At 43.8% G+C, this 24,782-nt stretch overlaps 1 protein-coding gene across 3 annotated transcripts in view; it reads right to left on the bottom strand.

Moving 5' to 3' along the window:
* The window catches only part of LOC126262406 (uncharacterized), an 89,720-nt gene that overhangs the window by 40,972 nt on the left and 23,966 nt on the right, over positions 1 to 24,782 (bottom strand). For all 3 annotated transcript variants that reach the window (XM_049959030.1, XM_049959031.1, XM_049959028.1), the window contains exon 3: positions 20,849 to 20,941. In XM_049959030.1, the coding sequence (XP_049814987.1) occupies positions 20,849 to 20,941 (93 nt within the window). The remainder of the gene's footprint in view (positions 1 to 20,848; positions 20,942 to 24,782) is intronic.

Genomic DNA, 24,782 nt, shown 5'->3' with positions numbered 1-24,782 from the left:
AGGTGTTTGCAGAATGTCTATGGAGACCTGGAAGTGAACAAAATCATGCCAAGTCATTAGGTGAGGCAACTGTCATTACTGCCACAAGGTAGTGCAAACTTGGCCAATCTCCTGTGTGCCAACCAGCTGCACACAGGTATGACTCCTGCAATTTTGGAACAAGAGGACATTCTCATTTGATGTGATCAACAGATCACAATCAAACAACTTGCAGCACAACTGGACATCTCTTTGGTAGTGCTGACACAATCATCCACTAATTGGAGTATTCAAAGGTGTGTGCCTGCTGGGTTCTTCACTACCTAACAGAAGGCCATAAACAGCAAAGAAGGACTATCTGTGCAGAACTGTTTACGCACTATGAGGCAATGATGATGATGATGATGATGATGATGATGATGATGATGATGATGATGATGATGTCCCATACTCCGAGGAGCGTAGGGGATGATGCAGGAGACCCGCACTGCTGACTGGCCAAGGTCCTAGCGGAGGTAGTTTGTCATTGCCTTCCTCCGACCATAATAGGGATGAATGATGATGTTGAAGATGACACAGCAACCAGTCATCTCGAGGCAGGGAAAATCCCTGACCCCGCCGGGAATCAAAACCCAGGACCCCGTGCGTGGGAAGTGAGAATGCTACCGCAAGACCACGAGCTGCGGCATTATGAAGCAGTAAATGGATGATGGGGATGCTGCTGATGAATGTTGGCTCCGACATCCATCAGTAGAGTGGTACCATGTGGGCATACAGGCTCTCCCAGTAAGCTGGCATAAAGCCATCACACTGAACAGAGATGATGTTGAAAAATAGGGTTTTGTAGCCAAAAGAGTGGGGAATAATATGGTGTACTGGAATAAAATAAAGTTGCTTTCAGAAAAAAAATGTGTCCCATTACTTACTGAGTGCCCCTCATGCATGCTGTACTGAGCAAACTTAACTTTCACAGATGATTAATACCCAAGGCAGACACTATGGGGGCATCCAGTAATTACCTTCATAAAATAAGATTCCCATTTCAAATTTCAGCACAAGGGAATGAAGCTTTCAGAAAATTGAAAAATTGCCAAATACACATGCCCCACCAGACACACTAAACACAAGGATGTCAAATAATTTAAAAATGCGACATACTAATGTGGGATTGATATGAACTTGTCCCATTGAGCACCAAGTTGATCAGAACACCCAACAACATATGCTTTGAGAAAGTTATCAACAGTTCATGCAAATTATTTGTACACAGAGAAGGAATTGCACATTATTTTCGGTGTTCACAATTTCTATGACTACCTATTGGGCACTACTTTTGAACTGATGACAAACCGCAAACCACTTCCGGAAATTTTTGTACCTGACCACTATATCCCCAAATGAACAAGCATGATGGCTGCAGTTATAGGCTCTGTTATTTTGTAATTACGAATAAAACACTGGTTTTTGTTACAAGCAAACCATGCCAAAGCATGTGCACTCTCAAGGGACCCAGGTAGAATAGATGAGGTGCTTGATGTGTTGGTGCAAATCTGTGGTCAATTAGAAAATCAGCCTCCATCGGCTCTCAAAGATCTACCATTGACAGTGGTGCAGATGACAGACGTGACAAGAGATGCCTCTGACATATCTGATAGTACACTTTCAATAGCTGGCCTCGAATATTTTGGCCCAACAGATCACCAACTGTAGATATGTCAAGTAGCTGTACCCCTGTTATCAGCTTATGATGGTGAATGTTCCACAGGATCTCTGACTGGATGTACTATATTACAGAAGGGCCTTGTGGGATGACCAGAATGAAGTAGCTAATTTTCAAAGCAATTATCTAATTTTTAAAGCAATTATTTGTTCTTCTTCAACAACACTTCTTTTGTAGCACTTTCCAAACCTTTCAAACAAGTTTGCACCCATCTCTTTCACTTCCATGGGTTTTCTATTTTTCTAAAATATTCTGTTCCTATGCATGCTGTTAATTCTTTGTCAATTACAGTATTCTATACACCATAAGTGCATTCCTTGCAAATAAGGGACTCTGGAATATCAAAACTGTCAATGCCTCAGATACCAGAGACAGCATCATTTATCTGACTATATTGTAACAGATTTCTCTCCCATGTTTTCAAAGAGGCAATCACCATTATTATAAAAGCCACTTTCAGTGTTACAATTGCAACTTAATTTCACAACTACCACTAAATTTTGGTGTTTCTCACTAATGCTATCACGCTACAAATTATAACTCCTTTTCAGAATGACTATATTCTTTAAAATAATGGATAACATGTGGTAAAGAAGTCAGGTCCTTGAATTTATGCATTAATTATCTGTTGCAGTTCCCCTTAAGTGATTACACTCTGTAAGAATACAAAGCAGCTTATCAAGACGTGATTTTGCCAAACTGATGTTTGACTTGCTCAAATCTGGGTCAAGACACGTAATGGTGAATGTAAGTGAGTAGGTTAAGGGTGACCTGTTACTAAGTTTGATGATAAATGTTTGAAATCCCATCATACATTCTTGTGAAAACTTGAGAACATCTGTAGTTTTTAAATCCGAACTGGTTTTCTCTCATTCCTTATGGGTATCAAACCCCAGAATATTGTTTTTTTGCAAACAGCAGATTTTTTTCCTTCCTTGGCATCAGCTAACTTGATCAACATGTTTTTCTCTAATATTTCCAGAGTCACAAAATGTTCTAATACCGTCATCACTGTAGATATCAAAGTCATGTAGAGAAGCAGGGTTAATGGAGCATCTGTCTGGAACTCTATTTGGAAAGGTTCAATATCACAGGCTAATGACTTGAAAAAATCCAGTATGGGACACAACAATGGATAATTAACAAACTTACTCACCAACACGAAACTTTCACTTTTTCGTTCAGTCTATCTTTTTCCATACCATCGATGGATTTATTCGTGTTTGGTGTTACATCGACTGCTCTTTGAGCAACTGAAGACTTCTCCAGTCATCTGATAATGCAATGTCCCAATATATCACCTTGATTGCATCTCTGAAAGCATTATGAATGTAAGCCCACAGCAACCAATATCGAGCAGTTTCAACCCTGCTGAATACATTTTATATTCTTTCAGAAACAGATAATTAACTTTTGGCTCGTCCATTAAAATCTGGAGAATCTTACCGTAGGGTATTTCTTTTGTCACACCAATAAATGAAGATAAAAAGTTGGCAGCTCTGGAGTGACAGAGAAAAGAGGACATGGGGTATCTTGTTGTTACCTCTTTTTTTACCTTCATTCCAAAATCTTGTATTTACATCCATCTGTGTGCATCCCACACCTTTATTCAATGACTCATCAAAATCAAGAGCAAAATAACTGGCTTTCATCAGCAACCAAGCAACTGTTGACTGAAAAAGCCACATGAGAATATTACCTATTTTATCTCACTTAAGTTGCATCCTGTTAGCTATATCACTATCTTCACACATTCTTGAGATAACAGCAACAACCTTTACAGCCTCCTGAAGGGATTTGGGTGGCATTACTGTTTCAACACATCTGACAGTTTCTGCAGTCATTACATCAACTTTTAACACAAATTCTCCAAGTCCCCATGGACAATTTGCTGTTGAAGGTTATACAGATATTTTCTATTCTAAAGCAGATGATACTGAAGTGTATGACTCAATAGTAAGTGACAGGGCACCAACGGACTTTTTTTGGCTGGGGGAAAAAAAAATCTTCAATCTGGGATGATGTTCTCTAACTTACAGCAAATTGTGTTTGCCTTTTTTCCCCTTCATATGTTTAAGAAGTGCACAATGTCCTATATCACTTAAAAATATATGTGCAAAACCATTAACCCTTTGACTGCTGAAGGCGCACCACGGCCTGCGGCGTAATCCGTCTACCTGCACTGCATGCCTGTCTCTCGGAGCAGCCGCTGGGACCGAATCAGCCCGCGCTGCTCGACCTGCCCTGTGCTGAATATTTCTTGGCTCAATAGACTTGTGCAGTGCCAGCATGAATTTTTGGTGACTCTGAGCTGTAATATCTCGGGCAATAGTTTTTGTAAGAAATAAAATTTGGCCATCTTTTACAACTTTATGCGTTCTCTTAAGAATAATAATGAAAAGAATTTTACGAGCGATATTGAGCCAGAAAATTGTTGGTAAATTGGCCAAAAAAATTTCAAAGTTTGGCTTCTTGCATCTCCTGAACTAATGCTATGACTAAAGTGAAACTTGCCATGTAGTAACCTAACAACACTATGTTTTTAAATATAAAGTTTCATTTTCATACCACTTTTCAGTACTGAATGAATTAAGCACAAAATTGAAGATTTTGTAAAAACATCAAAAATGCGGTATTTTTGTTCTATGAAAGTTGGGTGCGAAAAATCAGGCCAGAAAACAATGTAAAGCTCGGGTTAGCATGTCTAGTAGTGTGAACGCATGATGAAAATGAAATTTAGAGTGTGTTAGATTGACTGCACAATGATAAGGAATAAAATTTTTTATTCCCCTATTATTTTCCAATAATCTACAAATTAGTCGAAAAGATGTTGATTTTTATGAAAAGATGAAAGCAGGGTGTATTCGATACTTCTTTTTCAAATACCGTTTTCTATTAATGTTTCAAAGCCAGTCTCATCCGAACAACAAATTTTAAGCCCTCCACCCTCCCCAGAACGAGTTTAATTTTCAGTATTGGCTAACAACAGAGACAAAGTAGCAAGAAAAATCGCACTGAGAAAAGAGTTTTAACTTTGGCACGTTGTTTCTCGTTGATCAGAGGAGTTTAAATCAGTTATGGAAAACATGTTTTGTACACGTAGACCGAGTGTGATCTACATTTGTATTACTAAGGATAAAAGAATATAACTGTCCATGTTATGTGTTAATAATTTAAAGGTATCGCACACAGATTAATGTATGGGTTTTGTTACACTGGCGTAATTACATTTGCCACAGTACAGACATTGCACCATCTCAATCACCAAGCCCGTTTACTTGCCAGTAAACTGCTACATATAAAGAAGTCGCGCTTCGTTTGAATAATTTTACACCTGTTGCATCTATTTCCCATCCTTGCTTTCGATCCGAGCTTTGCACCGGCACTGGCAAAATTAAAAATAGATTTATATATTTTTTACATCTTTGCCTTTTTTTTTAGTAATTCATTCAGAAGCATCAATAAATTTTCTCAGATTTATTTCCCAATGATTAGTAATGCTTCTTTGTATGATAAGTCTCAAAGCGCAGTGCAACACATAACGGAACATTGCAAGTATTGCATTGGTATCTAGTTTCCCGGCGCACTTTCTGTTTCGTGCGAACCATGCATCTGTGCATTAGCGTACTTTTCTGCAAATTTTCACTCACAATAACAGCCAGAAAATGTCTCCCTGTGAATCGCAGAGGATTCTCGTCATCGTAGTGCCTTCCCCTACCAGCTTTTCTCCGTTCTGTAGCACATTTTTCTGCAATCTCCCTGACGAGAGAAAGGTGAAACTCTGCGAGTGCCATTTGTCGACCTGTTACCAACTGGGGGTGAGCATTTAGAATGCACAAATCCAGAATGTAAAAAAAAAATATTTCACAGTCTTACGCACTGATCCCACTGAGCTCTAACATATCACAATGGTCAACTGCACCCATACTCTAATTGTAATCTACGATACATTGCAGTTTCTTTATTTTTTCGCCACTATTTCTGTCAGTCTTCTCTGTTTCAATCATTTGTGTTGTGTGACTTGTGGTCAGCATGTACACCTATCTCTTATCACACCACTTGATAGCACGGACCTTGTCTGTGGATCTAAACTCAGTTTCTCCTTGTTTTAACTTCTTCTGCAGTTTTGATATGTTGCACCTGTTCCATGGTTGTGAAGCCAGAGAAACAGGTCCAGGCTGGAGTACCAGTTATCAACATATAGGCTATGACTCTGTTCCAAATATGGTCCCATAGGAGTTGCCACTACGTCGCCACTTTTTCCCAAATTGTGGAACCCAATTTCTGTTGTTTTGCCCGTATATACAATAAAACCTGAAATATACCCACTCTGACAGTCACACAGTACAAATGTTTTTATTCCATATCTACTTTGCTTGGTTGGAATAAATTGTTGTCCTTTGAACATCAACAGACTTTCATCTATACAAAGCTTGTGATGTGGGCAAAATGAATTACGGAACGTCCTATGAACTTTGTCAACAATCGTCCTAATTTTAAATAGACTGTTTCCTCCAGTACTCGCAGAGTTATCACTGCAGTGTAACATTCTCAGAAGTAGACAAAAATGGTCTTGGGACATAATTTCGCTGAAAAATAGTGTGTTCAAAAGTGTATCTCTGGATCAATAATCACTTAATTTTAACTTCTTAACTTGCGACATTAGAAGGCATACATCAACAACACAATACATTTCCTCAAATCCAGTGTCTTTCCGCTTTGACAGTCGAGAATTCACAGATTCTCTAGTATTTTCTCTGGTGTAAACATAAAAATGATTTGTTTCGTCTGCAATAAATTGCAACAGTTCTTGAGACATAAATATCACAAAAAATGAAAGAATGCTTGGGTCAGTATCTAATTGACATCTGTGTCCTGAACTCAAGTCATCGAAGTGATGATTTAACGGCTGGAAATTGGTTTCTTTCCGGTCAAATTTGTCACTTAAGCGCGCTCTTTTCTGAACTGCTTCATTGTCACTTTCTGATTCCTCGGATTCAGAGGAACTGCTGACTGTTATTCTTCCTCTCCCCTCTGATGTAAAGGGCTGAGGACTACAGCTTCAAGATTCTGTTGAAGACTCATCACTGTTAGCAACGTCAGATAATTCACACTCACTGTCGCTCTTAGTGAGCATATCCAGGATTTCTTTATCTGTGCGACCACGGCGACGTGACATTTCTCATGTAGAAAACAAGAAAACTGATGAAAATACAGGAATCTAAGTAGAATTCTGCAAAGAGCAAACACAACAACAAAGATATATGCACTCTCAAACTACACAATCAGACAATTGAACAGCTACTAGAAGAGCAGGGTGGAAAGACAGCTCTGCGTGTATACACATCTGTAGCACTCGGGTAGCTGTGACTCAGCGCGCCTAAACTCATTCCTAGCGGTGGAAAGGCCGGTGGCGTGGGACATGTAAACATGTCCTTAGCACTGTAGGGAAGACCCAAGGCTGCATGTATACACGTCAGGCGCACCAGGAGAACGGCGAGGCATGACAAGTTAACATGTACGCAGCAGTCAAAGCGTTAACTGCAATAAGCTGCAGCAGGTTGATCAAGGATAGGTTCAATACAGGCCTTGAAATTTGGGCGACTTCCAAATACACAAACACACACACACACACACACACACACACACACACACACACACACTGGTGAAAACCAGTTGAAGTACACAGTGTTCCTATTCATTATCATTATTACAACTTATGACCTTTAACCTTACCTATCTCCCTTTCATTAATGCACAACAATAATGATGTTTTACTACAAATGACTAAAATAAGCTTTCCGAAAAATGAAAACATTTAATTACAGGTAGACTACAGACTGGGGGATAACAAACTGCAGGTTGATAGGAAAAAACCAACATATGTGAAACAGGTTCAAATCAACATGAATGAGATTTAAATCATCATGTGAACGTATATCTACCTAGTTTTGCGTTTGTATACGGTAACTCGTTTCATCAATTTCAGTTTACAAAAGACGCGTAATACATGTTTATGTTGACTTCCAATCTGATGCTGAAAACACACACTGGCAGAAGTTGTCTGTGAAAACGTCTTGTAAACATATAGCAAATGTTACACTAAAAATGATATTGTCTAATAACATTCCAAATGTGAAAACGAGTTTTAATCATTGGAGCAAGTTAAGAAGCATTATTATTTAACAATACACTTGTTACACTTAAAACAATATTGCAATGCAAATCTCCATCACACACAGCATCAACAGCACACCAGTCAAGAATGCTAAAAAAATTAAGACTTTTCTGTCTGAGCATATAATAGACAAGAACATGTGTATGTATAGATACCTTCTCTTACGCCTATAAGAAATTGATGTAATCTACTATCAAAGGTAAATCATTAAATCTGGAAGCAATATGGTGAGGAAGATATGAGGGGGAGTTGGAAAATAAGTTCCCCTGTTGACTGTAGGCAGAGTTGTGTGATACGGGAGAAAGACGACATGGCAGGTGAACGCGCACGTGCAAGACACCAATACACCATTGGGTAGAGGTCAACCGCAATCAAGGAGATGGCGCTGTCGTAGTGCCTACGCAAAGCGGAGGCCAGCCGCTCGGTCTTTTCGTGGAGCTATGGAGAGAAGGTGCATTTTGGAGTCGTGGTCAAAGGTGGAAGTGAGAGCTGTTATCCGCTATGATTGGGCACGTGGAGTATCAGGCACAGAAATTCACAACCGCCTTGTTGAGGTGTATGGATCAGGTGTGATGTCGAGGCAAATGGTGCAGAGATGGTGCCAGCAATGCAGTGATAGACCTCAGCAAGTCCCGCTCCCGGGATTGGCATGACTCCTTACCCTCTCCCTTAAAACCCACATCCTTTCGTCTTTCCCTCTCCTTCTCTCTTCCCTGATGAAGCAACCACGAGTTGCGAAAGCTTGATATTTGTGTGTTTTTTATTGTGTCTATCTACCAGCACTTTCCCGTTTGGTAAGTCACAGCATCTTTTTTTAATATATTTTCCCATGTGGAATGTTTCTTTCTATTGTATTCATATCAATAAACTGTTTAACTTGATGTAGCCAATTGTTGGAACAAGTCAGTTTATCGGAATAGTTAATGGAATCATATGCTGGCCTTCGCACTTTGTAACCCAAAAATGAGAAAAAAAATTGTTTGTTTCCACCTACCACTTGCAACAAGACAAATGTAAATAATGGCAGTATTCAGCATAAGTCTTCACCCCAAGATATTGTCTGTCATGAAAATATTTCAGTTTTCTATTTATCCACAGCAAAGTCACATTTTCCTTGAGTTGACCATTAGGAGAAATTAATATTTGTTCTATTATGCATACTGATCAGATTGTTTGTGTATGAATGTAGCTCCCTAGTCAATTCTACAGGGTAAAAAAGGAAAGGAGTTCACAATCAGTACTGATCAGTGTAGTGTCTTCATATATCTGTTTGATGCTAAGCCACAAGATCCCCTCAGCCACTAGATAATTGCTTTTCATGTGTTTTATAATATTATCTGGTGCACTAACCAGTTATAAATTCTGCTTGTAACTTATTTCATTCATCTGGTATTGTTTAACAAAGTCTTGCAATATCTACGAAAATAGAAATGTTCCTAGTTAGTAATATATTTCATGATAACCATCTGAAAAAACAAACTAGACAATGCTTAATATTTCTGATGTATCATCACACATACAAGGTGTGTTTGAAAAGAAACCGAACTTTTCAAATAGTACGCCAACCATCAGAGGGCATATACTTAGGCTTACTGAAACAAAGGTGCAGTTGTCTCAGTGGGTGGGCAAAGGTTCTTGTCCAAAAAAAGCACCTATGAGTCTGTCAAAGTTATGATGCAGGCTGTGTTTTTTTATTACAAAGCCATTGTCCGGAGATTTGTACCATGTGCTCAGATGGTAAACAAGGAAGTCTAACATGGAATCCTAGCATGCATGAGTGATGCTGTGTGCAGGAAGAGGCCTGAATTGTGAGAAAACTGTACCTGGATATTGCCTCATGACAAAGCACCAGCTCACGCATCACTCCTGATCCAGAGCTATCTAGCAAAACATCACATTATTGGCAGTAGAGGGGATTACTTTGATGGGCACAGTGCTTAAAACGTGCAAGAAGCAAAAAAGGCGTCTTGAACACACCTTTTAGATCTTCCAACTGATATTTGTGCAGGTTTCCTTTATCATTGTTCTCATATCTATTTTTGTATTCCTAACTTTATTAGCATACTTGCATTTTCTGCTACTGTCAGAACATCAGTACTGATTTCAGAGCCACTAGGTTCTGCCGCATACAGTGATTGACACTCCTTTATACAAACTGGTTCATGTATCTGGCAATGTGTCATACCATTCTGTCTACAGCTACATCCATATCATGTAAACTACAAATAAGTGCAAGGCAGAGGGTGCTTTTCATAGTAATTGCTATTGAGGCTTCTTCCTGTTCCATCCACAACTGGAATATGGGAAGGATGCCTGTTTAAATGCCTCTGCCTATGCTGTAATTAATTTAACCTTGTCCTCATGATCTCTAAAGGAGCAATACAAAAAGGGTTGCAGCATACCCCTAGGATAATTATTTAAAGCTATTTCTTGAATGAGATTTTCACTCTACAGCAGAATGTCCTCTGATATGAAACTTTCTAGCAGATTAAAACTGTGCGTCAGACCGAGACTTGAACTCTGGACCTTTGCCTTTCGCGGGCAAGTGCTCTACCAACTGAGCTACCCAAGCATGACTCACGACCCACCCTCACATCTTTACTTTTGCCAGTACCTCGCCTCCTACCTACCAGGAGTGTTAGTTCTGCAAGGTTGGTGGGTTGGTTGTGGTTGGGTTAAAAGAAGGGGGGGGGGGGGGCAGGCAAACTGCTAGGTCATTAGTCCCTTGTTCCGATTAAAACAATGCCACAAGGGTGAGAGTAAAAAGAAAATGACACTCATGACACATACAGGGAGGAAGAAAAAATCACAAAACGACATTAGGGCAACAAACACTATAATAGACAAAAGAGGACAAGAAAACCACAGAGACCCAAGAAACAGATAGAAGAGATTAAAACAAGAAAGCAGATTATCCGGCTGGCTGACCACGAGAATAAAAAGGAGAAGCCAGTGACTCTGCAACACATTAAAACCTCCAGCCTAAAAGTACTTGGGTGGACGACACAGAGGGACCAAGGACATGTGCTAAAACTTAGATCAAATGATAAAACTCACCCTCACACATAAAACGTAAAACCAAATCTGCTGATGAGGCATTGTCTGCTAAAATCGAGGATAGCAAGTCCGGCAACTGACGGTGATGTCGCAGGGCAGCCAAAGTAGGACAGTGCAGAAAAATATGGGCCACTGTCAACCGGGCACTGCACCAACACTGAGGTGCAGAAGGTAGCTGTGGGTCGCCCATGTGTGGCCAAAGCAGAGCCAGCAGAGAATCACTAAGTCCCTGCGAGAGGCCCTCATTGACAACCTCCACACATTCGTAGTCTCCTTAATGGCTCGCAGTTTGTTGTGCACACTGAGATTATGCCATTCCGTCTCCCAAAGCTAAAAATCCTTGCGGCGTTATAACGAATGCAGGTCAGTTACGAGGGGTGCCGATCTCCAGAAGCAGTTTCCATGTAGCCTGTCGGCAAGTTCATTTTCTAGAATTCTGACGTGACCTAGGGTCCAGACACACACAACTGAACCGTTCCAGGGCATAGATGGACTCCTGGACGGTTGCTACCAAAGGACGGTGAGGATAGCACAGGTCGATAGCTTGGAGGCTGCTCAGTGAGTCAGTACACAGGAGAAATGACTTGCCAGGGCACTAGCGGATGTGCTCAAGAGCACGAGATATGGCCATCAGCTCTGCAGTGAAAACATTGCAGCCATCTGGCAAGGAGCACTGTTCAATATGTCCCCCATGAACATATGCGAAGCCAACGTGACCATCAGCCATAGAGCCGTTGGTGTAAACCACTTCATGGCCCCGGTACATGTCAAGAATTGAGAGGAAGTGACAGCAGAGAGCCGCAGGGTTAACTGAGTCCTTAGGTCCAGGTGAAGCTGCGGCATAGGTTTACACCATGGAAGTATACATAAATGGACATCGAGTAGAGGTGGTAAAGGGAAGGACTCCAGTTCAGACAGAAGGGACCAGATGCGAACCACAATTGGAAGCCCAGACCTGGGCCACCGATGCGGGAGATGAACCGCCGTGGTTGGGAAAAGGAGAGCGTAATTAGCATGCAACTGACGAGCACGTCTGACCTGCAATAGAGGGACTCCAGCCTCCACCAGTACACTGGTCACCGAACTCATCCTAAAAGCTCCTGTCGCTAGTCGAACTCCGCAGTTGAGTAAATGCAACGCTGAGGGCACCGCCGAACCATAAACCACACTCAAGGAGGGATTGAACAAGGCGTCTGCAGAACTGCAGCAGCATGGAACGATCTGCACCCTAGCTGGTGTTGCTCAGGCAGCAGAGGGCATTGACGTGCTGCCAACAGTTCCGTTTAAGCTGACGAAGGCGAGGAAGCCAATTCAATCGAGCGACAGAAACTAGTCCTAAGAATTGATATGCTTTCACTACAGTGAGTGGATCCGTCATTAAGGTAAAGTTCTGGTTCTGGATGAATGGTATAATGCCGGCAGAAGTGCATGACACACGACTTCGTGGCTGAAAACTGGAAGTCGTGGGCTAGAGCCCATGACTGCGCCTTGTGGATGGCTCCCTGTAGGCACTGCTCAGCAACACCAGTACTGGAGCAGCAGTACAAAATGCAGAAGTTGTCTGCATACAGAGATGGTGAGACAGGCGGTTGGTTGGTTGGTTGTTTGGGGTTTAAGGGACCAAACAGCAAGGTCATCAGTCCCTTGTTTCAAATGTGGTCCATTCCGCTAGTGTGACATCTCAGGAAAGTCAGAACAATAAAAGGGAAAAGACTAAAAATGTAAAAGGGCAGTCATGTTGTCAATGGTAAAAACAAAATGAGGTGAGTCAGCAAGAGAGGGAACCTAACGCTATGATAGAGGCAGGAAATATCCCACCTCTGAAGCAGCAGAGGCAAGACCACCTGCGAGTTAAAAGGTGCAACCGCTAGAATGTAGAAGTACATATGGGAAAAGGAGACGAACCAATCCTTAAAAAAAAGGGGTAAAAACAGAGTAAAAGGGGAAGAAAAGAGTATCTCGGTCAGGGAGGTGAGTCGGGAATCTCCAAAGATGGCTTACAGTGGGAAATACCCCAACACTCACTGCCTGCCCCAACACCAGAGAGAGATTAAAAACCTTAAAACTGAGAATAAAAACCACTTTCCCGGAGGAGACCGAGAACCAGAGAGACCATCTGGGAATCGTTAGCCAACATCAAAGGTAAAGTGCGGGGGAGCCTCTACTTAGCACGCAGAGCCAAAAGAAGGGGGCTACTGACTGGAAGGCTCCACAACAACGAAGTGGGGGTGGCTCATCACGCAAAAGAAAACCATGGGTCAGCCTGGTATGGCCAATGCGGAGACGACACAGTGTGGTCGAGTCCTTTCGGGAGAGACGAAAGGAAGAACGCCACAGGCCTGGTGACACCTTAATCGCACGAAGTTTATTAGACAGGGGAGTAGCCTCCCAAGAATTGGCCCATGACTGTGCGAAGTGGGATTTGATGAGAAGCCGTAAATCCGATGCAGGAGGGGTTAAAGAAAACGGGGGGTAAGTGACTGCTCCCCCAGCCAAACGATCAGCTAGCTCATTACCCGGGATACCCACATGGCCAGGGACCCAAAGGAAGTCAATGGAACAAGCAGCACGGTGAATATCAGCGAGATGGTCATGGATGGCAGAGACCAAGGGATGGCGCGTAAAAAACACCGGTCAATAGCCAGAAGGCCACTCATTGAGTCCGTACATAACAAAACGTGGTTGTGTTGGGACTGTTTAATAAAGATAAGGGCCTGGGAAATGGCCATCAATTCCGCAGTAAACACCCCACATGTAGGTGGCAGCAGATGATTTTCCGTTCCAACAGAGGACGTGAAGGCATACCCCACATAATCAGCAGATTTAGAGCCATTAGTGTAAAAAGCAACAGCATCCCGAAACTCCCATAAAATTTGGCAGAAAAAGGAATGGAACACCATCGGGGGGATGGAATCTTTCGGACCTCGGCGGAGATCCATGAGCGCGGGACAGCAAGGCTAGCAGCGCGAACAATCGCATCAGACACGTCACGTAGGACGTCATCAATACAACCCGACAAAGAGGGAGAAAACACGACCTGTGCAGTGTATAGAGGCCAATCGGAGCGTTGGAAAGACCAACGAGGTAACCTGTCCATCGGGGAGCAGGAAGGGAGAGAGAGAATCAACGGGATATGGTCACTATCACAAAGGTCGTCGTGTGGTGACCAATGTAATGAAGGGAAGAGAGAGGGAGAAGAAAGAGAAAGATCAATGGCAGAAAATATACCAAAACCGGCACTGAAATGAGTAGGGGAGCCATCATTAAGAAGGCACAAGTCGTGGTCTGCAATAAACTGGTCTATAAGAAGACCTCGTCTAGATGGAAAGGCACTGCCCCACAAGGGATGATGAGCATTAAAATCCCCAAGGAGGAGGAAGGGAGGAGGAAGTTGCTGAAGAAGGGCAGTTAAGGCAGCAGGTGTAAGAGTCCTGTCAGGAGGGAGATAAAGATTGCAAACCGTGACATCAGAGTCCAGGTGGACCCTAACAGCAACCGCTTCCAATGTAGTTTGAAGAGGAATCCACGTGCTAGCAATGTCTGTACGGACCAACGTACAGACGCCACCAGAAGCCCGCAGGGTCCGACCCGATTTCGACAGAATACACGGAACCCACGGAGGGTCGGTGAGTGAGCATCAGTAAAATGAGATTCCTGTAGAACCACACAAGCTGCAGAGTAAGACGAAATAAGGGATTTCAATTCCGGAAGGTGGCGATAATATCCATTAAAATTCCATTGGATAACCACAGAACAATGATTTAAATGGAGGCTGAACACGCTAAAGCCAGTCATACCGCCGGGTCCCCACCCGTCACGAAGGAGGGGGCGACATCCATGAACAACAGGTCAGAATCCGGTTGTGAAGCCGGGGATGGGACCTCTAGTGACACCAGAGGCTCTTTGTCCGAGGACTTATGCTTCTGCTTCTTTTCAGGCTGAGATCGAGGAGGGTTGTGTGGCATAAAGGAGCCAGCTGCAGCAAGATCGGGAACAGAAAGAGACCAGGTGACCTGGGGGCTGACAGACCACGGCTCTCGCGGTCGTCGCGTGGCGGGAGACCTTTGGCCTGGGAGGTGTCAGGAAGGGGCATCCCGGGAGAGGCGCCCTTGACCGGCAGACGCCGAAGGAGTGGGACACTTCTCCGGCTGGGGAGGGGGAGCAGCGCCCAGAGGAGAAGGTTTGGGAGCCGCAGGGGAGGGGGGGAGGAGAGGGGTTCGGGATTGGGGTAAGGAAGGGGAAGGAAGGGGTGAAGATGTAACCAAAGCGTAACTAGATGTTATGGACACAGAGTGAAGACGTGTATACTTCTTACGGGCCTCTGTGTAGGTTAAACGATCGAGGGACTTCTGTATCTTCTTTTTCTTCTTATATACTGGGCAATCTGGTGAATGTGGAGAATGATTGCCCTGACAATTAACACACACAGGAGGGGGAACACAGGGACTCCCCTCATGGAGTGGACGTCCACAGTCACCACAGAGAGGGGCCTGTGAACAGCGGAAAGACATGTGTCCAAAACGCAAGCACTTAAAACACCTCATAGGAGGTGGGATGCACGGCTTCACATCACATCGATAAACCATAATCTTTACCTTCTCAGGGAGGGTATCTATCCCCTTCAAAGGCCAGGATAAAGGCACAAGTATCAATGCGACTGTCCTTAGGACACTTCTGAACACGCCGAACAAAGTGAACACCCCCCCGTCCAAGATTGCCCCAAAGTTCCTCATCAGTTTGAAGGATGAGGTCCCTGTGAAAAATCACACCTTGAACCATATTTAGAGACTGGTGGGGGGTAATGGACACAGGAATTGTGCCAAGATGGGTACAGGCACAAAGGGCTGCAGATTGGGCAGCTGAAGCAGTTTTGATCAGCAACGAACCCGACCGCATCTTGCTTAGGGAGTCCACTTCGCCAAACTTGTCTTCAATGTGTTCCACAAAGAATAGAGGTTTGGTATTGGTGAAAGTATTCCCATCAGTCCTGGTGCAAATCAGATAACGGGGGAAAGTTTTCGCCCCTAGCCGACGGGCCTGACCCTCTTCCCAGGGGGTAGCCATGGAAGGGAAGGCCGAAGGGGCAAGAGAAGCAGCACTCGAAGAATCAGTTCCACGCAGAGAGACGGCTGCAGAAGAACGTCCAGAGTTCTGGACCCATATGCGTTTCATTTGCATAGCATCCGCCCTGATACCACCCACTCCAATCAGGGGCTCTCCTCACGGGCGCCACCCAGCCACAGCATGGGCCGTCTGGCACGGCGGCCATTGCCAGGAGTTCCGATGCTCCAGGATGACGAGCAACCACTCCAAGGCTTGCATGAGGAGGTCACAGCTCAGGTATCAGAAGTGTGATCCCTGTGTGTTCAGGGGGCTCAACCAAAAGGGTACATAGCGACCCCACAACACGGGCTGGCTACCGTGCTGGCTATGCACCCTAGCGTCAGACAACAACGTGAAAGAAAAGGTGGAATGTACTAGGAGGGCACATGTCGGAGACACTAGGTAAGGTGCTCTTCCCTAAATGGCTCACACTACGTAAGAGAAATTTAGTAATGGAGGTCAAACCCCAGAGGGGGACCAGGGAGTGCCAAAAGGAGGAGATGATTACGCAACGAAGACAAATTGTAAAACCAACAGAACCAGGAGGATTGAGATGCCAACATAAGCAAGGACACCATGAGGGGGAGAGGAGAGTGCAAGGGGAAAGGAGCAAGGAGGGGAAGGGGAAGGAAATGCAGCCCTGGAAAGAAAGAAGGCTGTAATAGCTCGGGGCCCCATGCTCGCCACGCACGTTTCCACAAAAGAGTTGTGGACCTCCTGGGGGGAGGGCGGGGGGGGGGGGGGGGGTGAGACAAATGGCCCTACAGCTGCTGCTAGACCGTTAATGGCCACTAAACAGAGAGAGAGACACTCAATAGAGAGCCCCGTGGGACTCCATTCTCCTGGATATGGGGGGAACTATGGGAGGCACCAACTTGGACGTGGAAAGTATGGAGTGACAGGAAGTTTTGGATAAAAATCGGGAGGGGCCCCGGAGACCCCACCCATATAAAGTGGCAAGGATATGATGTTGCCAGGTTGTGTCATACACTTTCCGTAAATCAAAAAAGACAGCAACCAGGTGCTGGCACCTGGAAAAAGCTGTTCGGATGGCAGACTCGAGGGACACAAGATCATCAGTGGTAGAATGACCCTGGTGGAAACTGCCCTCGCATCCAGTAGGCCCGGTGACTCCAGGAGTCAGTACAACCGCCAACTTACCACATGTTCTAACAGCTTACAAAGAATGTTGGTGAGGCTGATGGGCTGATAGCTATCCACATCAAGTGGATTTTTACCAGCTTTGAGCACTGGAATGATGGTGCTCTCACGCCGTTGCGATGGAAAGGCATCATTCCACCAGATCCAATTGAAGATGATGAGGAGATGTCGCTTGTAGTCAGATGACAGATGTTAAATCATCTGACTGTGGATCTGAACTGGCCCAAGAGCTGTATCGGGGCAATGTGCAAGGGCGCTGGGAAGCTCCCACTCTGTAAACGGACCGTTATAGGGTTCACTGTGGCGAGTAGTGAATGAGGGGACCTTCCCTTCCATCTGTCGTTTGAGGGTGCGAAAGGCTGGGGGGTAATTCTCCGATGCAGAGGCTCGAGCATAGTGCTCAGCAAAGTGCTCAGCAAAGTGCTCGGCAATCGCGTTTCCATCGGTAGATAACAAGCCATTTATATTAATGCCAGGGACACCTGTTGGGGTCTGGTACCCAAAAACTCGTCTTATCTTCACCCAGACGTGGGAAGATGACGTATGACAGCCAATGATCAAGACATATCTCCCAACACTCCTGTTTCCGTCTTTTTATAAGCTGGCGAACGCAGGCACAGAGCTGTTTGAAAGTTATTAGGTGCACCATGGGAAAGTGCCACTTCTGTCACTGCAGAGTCCGCCTATGCTCTTTAATGGCCTCAGCAATTTCCGGTGACCACCAAGGTACAGTGTTTCGCCGAGGGCACCCTTAAGAACAATGGATCTCATTTTCCGCCACATTGCTCTCGTGAGGGAGCAACAGGGAGGGAAGTGCCACCCACCATCAAGGGGGCAGGTGTAGTCTTACGGCTCTGAGAGCGGACTGAAATTGGTGGAACTGACGGGGCTAGAACTGTTCTCATAGCGGCGGTGTAAGAAGATGTCGTTGGTACAGGAAGTAGGTGTTCAAATTTCCTCTTAGCCTCAATGTAGGGCAGTCAGTCTATGGTCTTGTATTCATTGACTTTCCATTCTTTCTGGAGCACCTGCAGTCCAGTGAGCAAGGGGAATGAATGGTGCTCTCTGCAGTTGACATAGATGGGAGGCAAGGCACATGAAGTACTGGGATGTGATGACATCCACAGTCGTGACATATGATGCTGGAAATACAGCAGGAAGACAGCACTTAAAGCCAAGATGAAAGCACCGGTGACTACCTGATTATCAGAATGAGATTTTCACTCTGCAGCGGAGTGTGCACTGATATGAAACTTCCTGGCAGATTAAAACTGTGTGCTGGACCAAGACTCGAACTCAGGACCTTTGCCTTTCGCGGGCAAGTGCTCTACCAAATGAGCTACCCAATCACGACTCACGCCCCGTAGGAGACGAGATACTGGCAGAAGTAAAGCTGTGAGGACGGGGTATGAGTAGTGCTTGAGTAGCTCATTTGCTAGAGCACTTGCCCGCGAAAGGCAAAGGTCCCGAGTTTGAGTCTCGGTCCGGCACACAGTTTTAATCTGCCAGGAAGTTTCATACCTGATTATCCTTTGGACCCCTATGTATGTGCCCCATCACTCTTAAAGTTGGCACGCAGCTCGTCATCAGACTGCAAAAGAAGATCCCTGTGAAATACAATACCCTGGATCATATTTAAGCTTTTATGGGGTGTGATGGAAGCAAACATCCCCCAGCTTGTCACAGGTGAGTAGTGCCCGTGACTGGGCAGTGGATGCTGTTTCTATCAAGACTGACCTGGATCGCATTTTGGACAATCCCTCCACCTCCCCAAACTCGTCCTCTAAATGACCCACAAAAAACTGAGGCTTCATCGACGTGAAGAAAGCCCCATCAGCTCTCGTACATATTAGGTACTGGAGCGAATATTTGCTGCCATACTTAGCCTGGCATTCCTCCCATAACGTGGTCAGGGAAGGGAACGATTTGGGGTCATATGTCTTCACATAGTAGTTAGACCTCGACTGCTTAGAGAATGCTGGCATTGGACCACCAGCAATAGATGACATAGTACGGTTCATGGAGTGTCATCTGTCCTGATACCACCCACTCCAACCAGGGACTCACCCTACCGGCACCACCAACCCGCAGCAAAGGCCACCTGACAGGACAGCCATTGCCTGGAGTCCCAATGCCCCAGGGTGACGGGCATCTACTCCTTGGCACATGTGTAAAGTTAACAGCGCACGCATCAGCAGAGCAATCCCTATGTAGTCAGTGGGCTACAACCAACTGGGTACATGGCGGCCCCACCACAACGGACTGGCTACCGTGCTGGATATGAGGTGCAAAGAAGTCCGTGGTCACCGTCAGTGCAGAAACGGACACTGCATAGTGGATGGAGGAAAACCCACCCAGGAAGATGTCCTCACCCAAGAGACGGAGAATGGATGGAACAGTTCTGTAAGTTTCACAGGTGAGCTTCTGTGAAGTTTGGAAGGTAGGAGGTGAGGTACTGGCAGTAGTAAAGCTGGAGGTATGGTTGTGAGTCGTGATTGGGTAGCTCATTTGGTAGAGCACTTGCCTGCAAAAGGCAAAGGTCCTGAGTTCGAGTCTCAGTCTGGCACACAGTTTTAATTTGCCAGAAAGTTTCATATTTCTTGAATCTTTTTTAGCAGACTTTCTCGGGATAGTTTGTCTCTTTCTTCAAGTGTCTGCCAGTTCAGTTTCTTCATCTTCTCTGCCACACTTTGCCATGGGTCGAACAAACTTGTGACAATTTGTGTTGCCCTTTCGTCCTATTTGATACAGTTGCCACGCACTTGAGCTATAATCTAGGCTGGGCTGTACAAGTGATTTGTATGCAGTTTCCTTTGTGGAGCGATTGCACTTCCCTAGTATTCTAACAATAAACCAAGGTCTGTTTGATTTGCCTACAACTGATCCTATGTGATTGTTCCGTGCAATATCCCTACTAAAGTGTTACACCCATGTATTTGTACAAGTTGACCAATTCCAATTGTGTCTTGTTCACACTGTAGTCATAGGATATTATGTTTTTATATTGTATGAAAAGCTCAAATTTACATTTTTGGATTTTTAAAGCAAGCTGCCAATCTTTGCACCACTCTGAAATCTTATCAAGGAAGCTATGATCCCCGTTGAAAATTTCCTCTGCAGGTGGGGACAAAACATTGGGTTTTAATGGAATATCCATCCAAGCACAGCATAACAGCCCGGAATATTTTATCCCTGTCCTGTTCTCTGACAGCACCTGTAAGGGGTGCTACTTACCTTCACTTTGACGTCACAATAAACAGACTCAAATATATACTCTTTATGATATATTTTCCATTATAATACTAAGAGGTTGAGGTACAGATGCAGATCAACAGTTATTCCGAGGAGAGGTCCCTCCTGCCTAGCTTCCTACACAGAATGCACATTTCTGTGGAGTTTAAATTAAAGTACTTCATTACACACATGCATAACAATAAAAACATAATACAAGAAGGGTTATTGAAAATAGTGTAATACTTGTTGTTCAAATACTGTCCACAACAAGCAACAAATAACACAAAAGATAACTAGAGTCACTGAAATTTTATAAAAATTCTGGGAATTGCTGATAAACGTTATAATGGCTCATTAGCTTTGATTATGTAACTACTGCACCTCAAGCATAATATAACAATAATGTGAAAACTTACATGATGCTCCGAGTCATCCATATCGAAGTGTAGCTCTGGTTCTTCCTTTTTATCAAGACAGGGGTTGTGAACTGATAATGGATCTTGAGGAAACTGACAAAAGAAAATATTTACTGATTTAAAGCTTGCACATATACTTTTCTATCTAATTGCTTGCCTGTCGCACAAGAGGGTTTGTGGAGGGAGAAAATATTTATGTTTTCAAACACAGTTTACATAAAAGATAACACAGCTGACAGACAAATGATCTTATAATTAACACATTAGCCCTAAAGAGCAGGAAAACTGGAGACAATATACATGCATCTGATATCGAAGTTTCATTTACTCTGGAACCTGTCAAGTGAGAAGACACCTTCTATCAAATATCAAGAGAATACATTTCTTCTCACCAAGCAGCAAGTGGTATACACAAAACAGACACTATATGACTCAGAGACTATATGTTGCCCTTAATTTTGCAAATGGGACTTGTTACAGTGAATAGTTGATTCAGAAACAATTTATTAATGCTATGTCCATTTCATTCCTGTAAAACACACACACACACACACACACACACACACACACACACACGTCATGAAAACATTCTACATCTAACATATACCACTGTCAAGGCACTGATATGGTGAAAATTATGGGAGTTTTAACTATGATACAATGTACTGACGTTAAACAAATTATGAAATCAAAAATTTCTGTTGTGAAAAATAAACACACTTTGGTTGCACCACTTGGATGCTTTCATTAATCATAGAAGACAGCTCATGTAAATTATATCTCGGCACCAACCACCACCACCACCACCACCACCACCACCAAATCGTAACCACGACTAGCACGGTCACTGGGTTGTCGAGAACGAAGTGTGGTGGGACCAAACGGGAGTCACCCGCAAACAAACAAACAGGAAAGGACGGACACGAACAACGACGGACGACCGAGCAAGACCTTACGAACAACAACATTCAAGAAGCAACGGGGTCACAAGCAAAAACTTCATGAATCCACAACATCCACTTGTACATGGAAACAAAGTAAAGTAAACACGCTGTCTGTAGTAGGCGAGGTGTCGACAGACTCATGCGAATATCAGATTGCTTCACTGAGAAAGAGGCAGGCGCTTAAATACACGATAGGGTACATCGCTATTGGTTGCTGGGACCATGTGCCCTCACATTATATGCAGGCCAGGAGCGCGCACAGCCACGGCTTACGGCGCGACGGCTGCAGAGACCTCTAGCGGTAATTGAGGTCCATGCCATCTGGCGCAGATACGAAACCCACGGTACCAGATCCCTCCCCCCTGAAACTTGCGTGTAGGAGTGGAAATGCCCCGAACGGTGCTGATGTGGGCGGCAGATGGGAGAAGACCTGGGATCTTCAACCGCCATTGGTGGGGAGGAAGGGATGTCCGAGGTGTCCATGATGGTCGATCCAGAGGCCAGGGCAGCGGAGGGAGCTGCCGATCCACTCGGGGGCGGGGAGGGCCGGCAGCAGTCCCGCAGTGAGGCAGCAACTGGAGACAGTGACGGCGACTCAAGGACCACGTCTGTACTCGTACGAAGTAGTGGAGGAGGAGGAGGACAAGGTATATACACGGACAAGGAAAAAAAAATCCTGGGTTTTTTCCGGATTTCCCAGTTAAAAATACACTTTCTCCCAGGTGAAACCACACCTTTCCCATGTTAAGTGACAGTATATTTTCCCTACAAAACTTATCAATTCTTTGAATAGTTATGGTTTTATACACGGGCACTGAATTTCCCGGCACTTTAGAAAATGAAACTCAGGGAAAAACACGTTTTGGAAATATCTTTGCTGTGCAGCAACATGTACACTGGATATTTTTGTATTACAAAAGTATACATTAGAATTCCACCAAACACCGCGTGCTACTTTCTGAATAATTGAAAACGAGATTGCGTTGTGCTTTTGTAAGCCAGTCATAGCTCATGTAAACCAGTGATATCTCATGTCACGGGATCTCGCAAGCCAATGACAGTGAATATTCAGAGCATGAACACACAATATTCATAGCATGAACACACAAACAGGGAAAGTTAATAGTTTAAATTAACATACATAGTGTTGCTACAACAAAAGCAAAACTTTCACATATAATATTTGTTTCTAAAGTTAATAAGCTGCAAGAGAAGCTAAGCTTTCGCATATAATGTTTTATCTTTTTTGCGCGTTACACTTTAAAATAGATCACACAAAAGTCCCGGTAAAATTTTTAATAATGAAATAAATGTCTGATCTTCAGGGTTCGAAATTCTTCTAAATAGCTCGTCATCAAAGAGTTGATTTTTAAATGAGAGTCAAATGCTCTGTGATTTAAGAAATTCATGGTACATTCTCGCACATAGTGCAACTTACGTAAAAGGAAAATTATATTGAAAGTAACACTTTTCAAAGCACCATTCGCAATATTTTCCCGCGACCTGTTAGAAACAAATTCGTTTCAGCATTTGCCAGAGAGCACAGGTAACAGGTGTCATTGCGCTTGTGCAGCTACCATGACGTAGGAAGCCCGCATGTACGTACGTGTAAAACATTAAAAGATCATTCATTATGTGATAAAAGAAACAAGACATCAGAGGATACTGCAAGAGCATCGGAATTTCATAAACCATACTAAAATGCATAATTCAGCTTAAAGTGCACATTCGTATGTCCAGAGTCCCAATGAAGTAGGCCTTGATCTGATATTATGCTTTTCAGCAAGGTTTTCAGAATGTAAATTTTCTTGCAGCACCAGTACTTATGTATATCATGTTTGGTTCTTTATTATGGCATCCCAATACCATATGTGCTAAAAGATGAAAACGTGCACTAGACGTGCAGTGAACAGTTCAAAGTAGCCAGTACTGTGGATTTAAACATTTCGTTTCAAATACATTGACTGCCTCTGTGGAAAAGGTTAATAAAAGTCAAATTTATTTAGCAAACAGACAAAAATAACTTCATTGTTCTGCAAGGCGATTAATGCTTGACTGCCAGAAATGTGGAAATAAAATCTGAAACTAATAACGTATTTCAGCCTTCCATTATTATGTGAATGTATTTTAATTTAATAGATAGCTCCCTGCCACACATATCCATTTTGTTTTCATTTGACGTGAGAGTAAACGAAGGGGAAATAGTAAAATCACTAAATGTAAACACGGGTCACATGGAGACTACCCACTATAACTCAGACTGCTCTGCACATCAGCCCCGGATCTACGATATTTGCGAACCGGATCAATACTAAAAAAATTCAAAAATATGTTAATTTTGTAGCACAGATCTCTCTGAAAAGTCTGAAACATAAAACATACGTGTTCGAGGAAATGTAAGACATGTTACGAGGGTTGGAACTTAAATAGTGGCAACTATTTATTCACAACTGATGCAAAAGAATTACGTGTTTGCACCTGTTACTGTCCTTCAAAGTAGTCACCAGTTTTGTGTAGAACCCGTTGCCAGCAACATGGTAGGCAGAGTACACTGTTAGCAGAGCCAGTTCTGTTGATGGTGCGAATGGAGTGGTCTATTGCCTGTCGAATCTCTGGAACAGCTCTGAAGCGAATGCCACGTAGTGGTTCCTTCGTCTTCGGAATCAAATCATAGTCACAAGGACTTAAGTCCGGGGAGTATGATGGATGGTACAGTAATTCCCAGTCCCATCGACCGAACAGAGCAGCCACAGCTTGCGCTCAATGCGCCCGCACATAGTTGTGTAAAATGATGCGTGGGTTGTGCAGAAAGTGTCGCCACTTCTTTTGCAAAGTTGGTTGCAGGTGATGCTCCAAAAACAAACAGGAATACAACTTAAGTGCTTGTGACTTTGATTTGATTCCGAAGATGAAGGAACTGCTTCATGGCATTCGCTTCAGAACTGTTCCAGAGATTCGACAGGCAAATGGTCACTCCATTTGCACCATCA

The sequence above is a fragment of the Schistocerca nitens genome, chromosome 6 (genome assembly GCF_023898315.1).
Source record: "Schistocerca nitens isolate TAMUIC-IGC-003100 chromosome 6, iqSchNite1.1, whole genome shotgun sequence".
Lineage (NCBI taxonomy): Eukaryota > Metazoa > Arthropoda > Insecta > Orthoptera > Acrididae > Schistocerca > Schistocerca nitens.
This window is presented reverse-complemented; position numbering and strand designations above follow the sequence as displayed.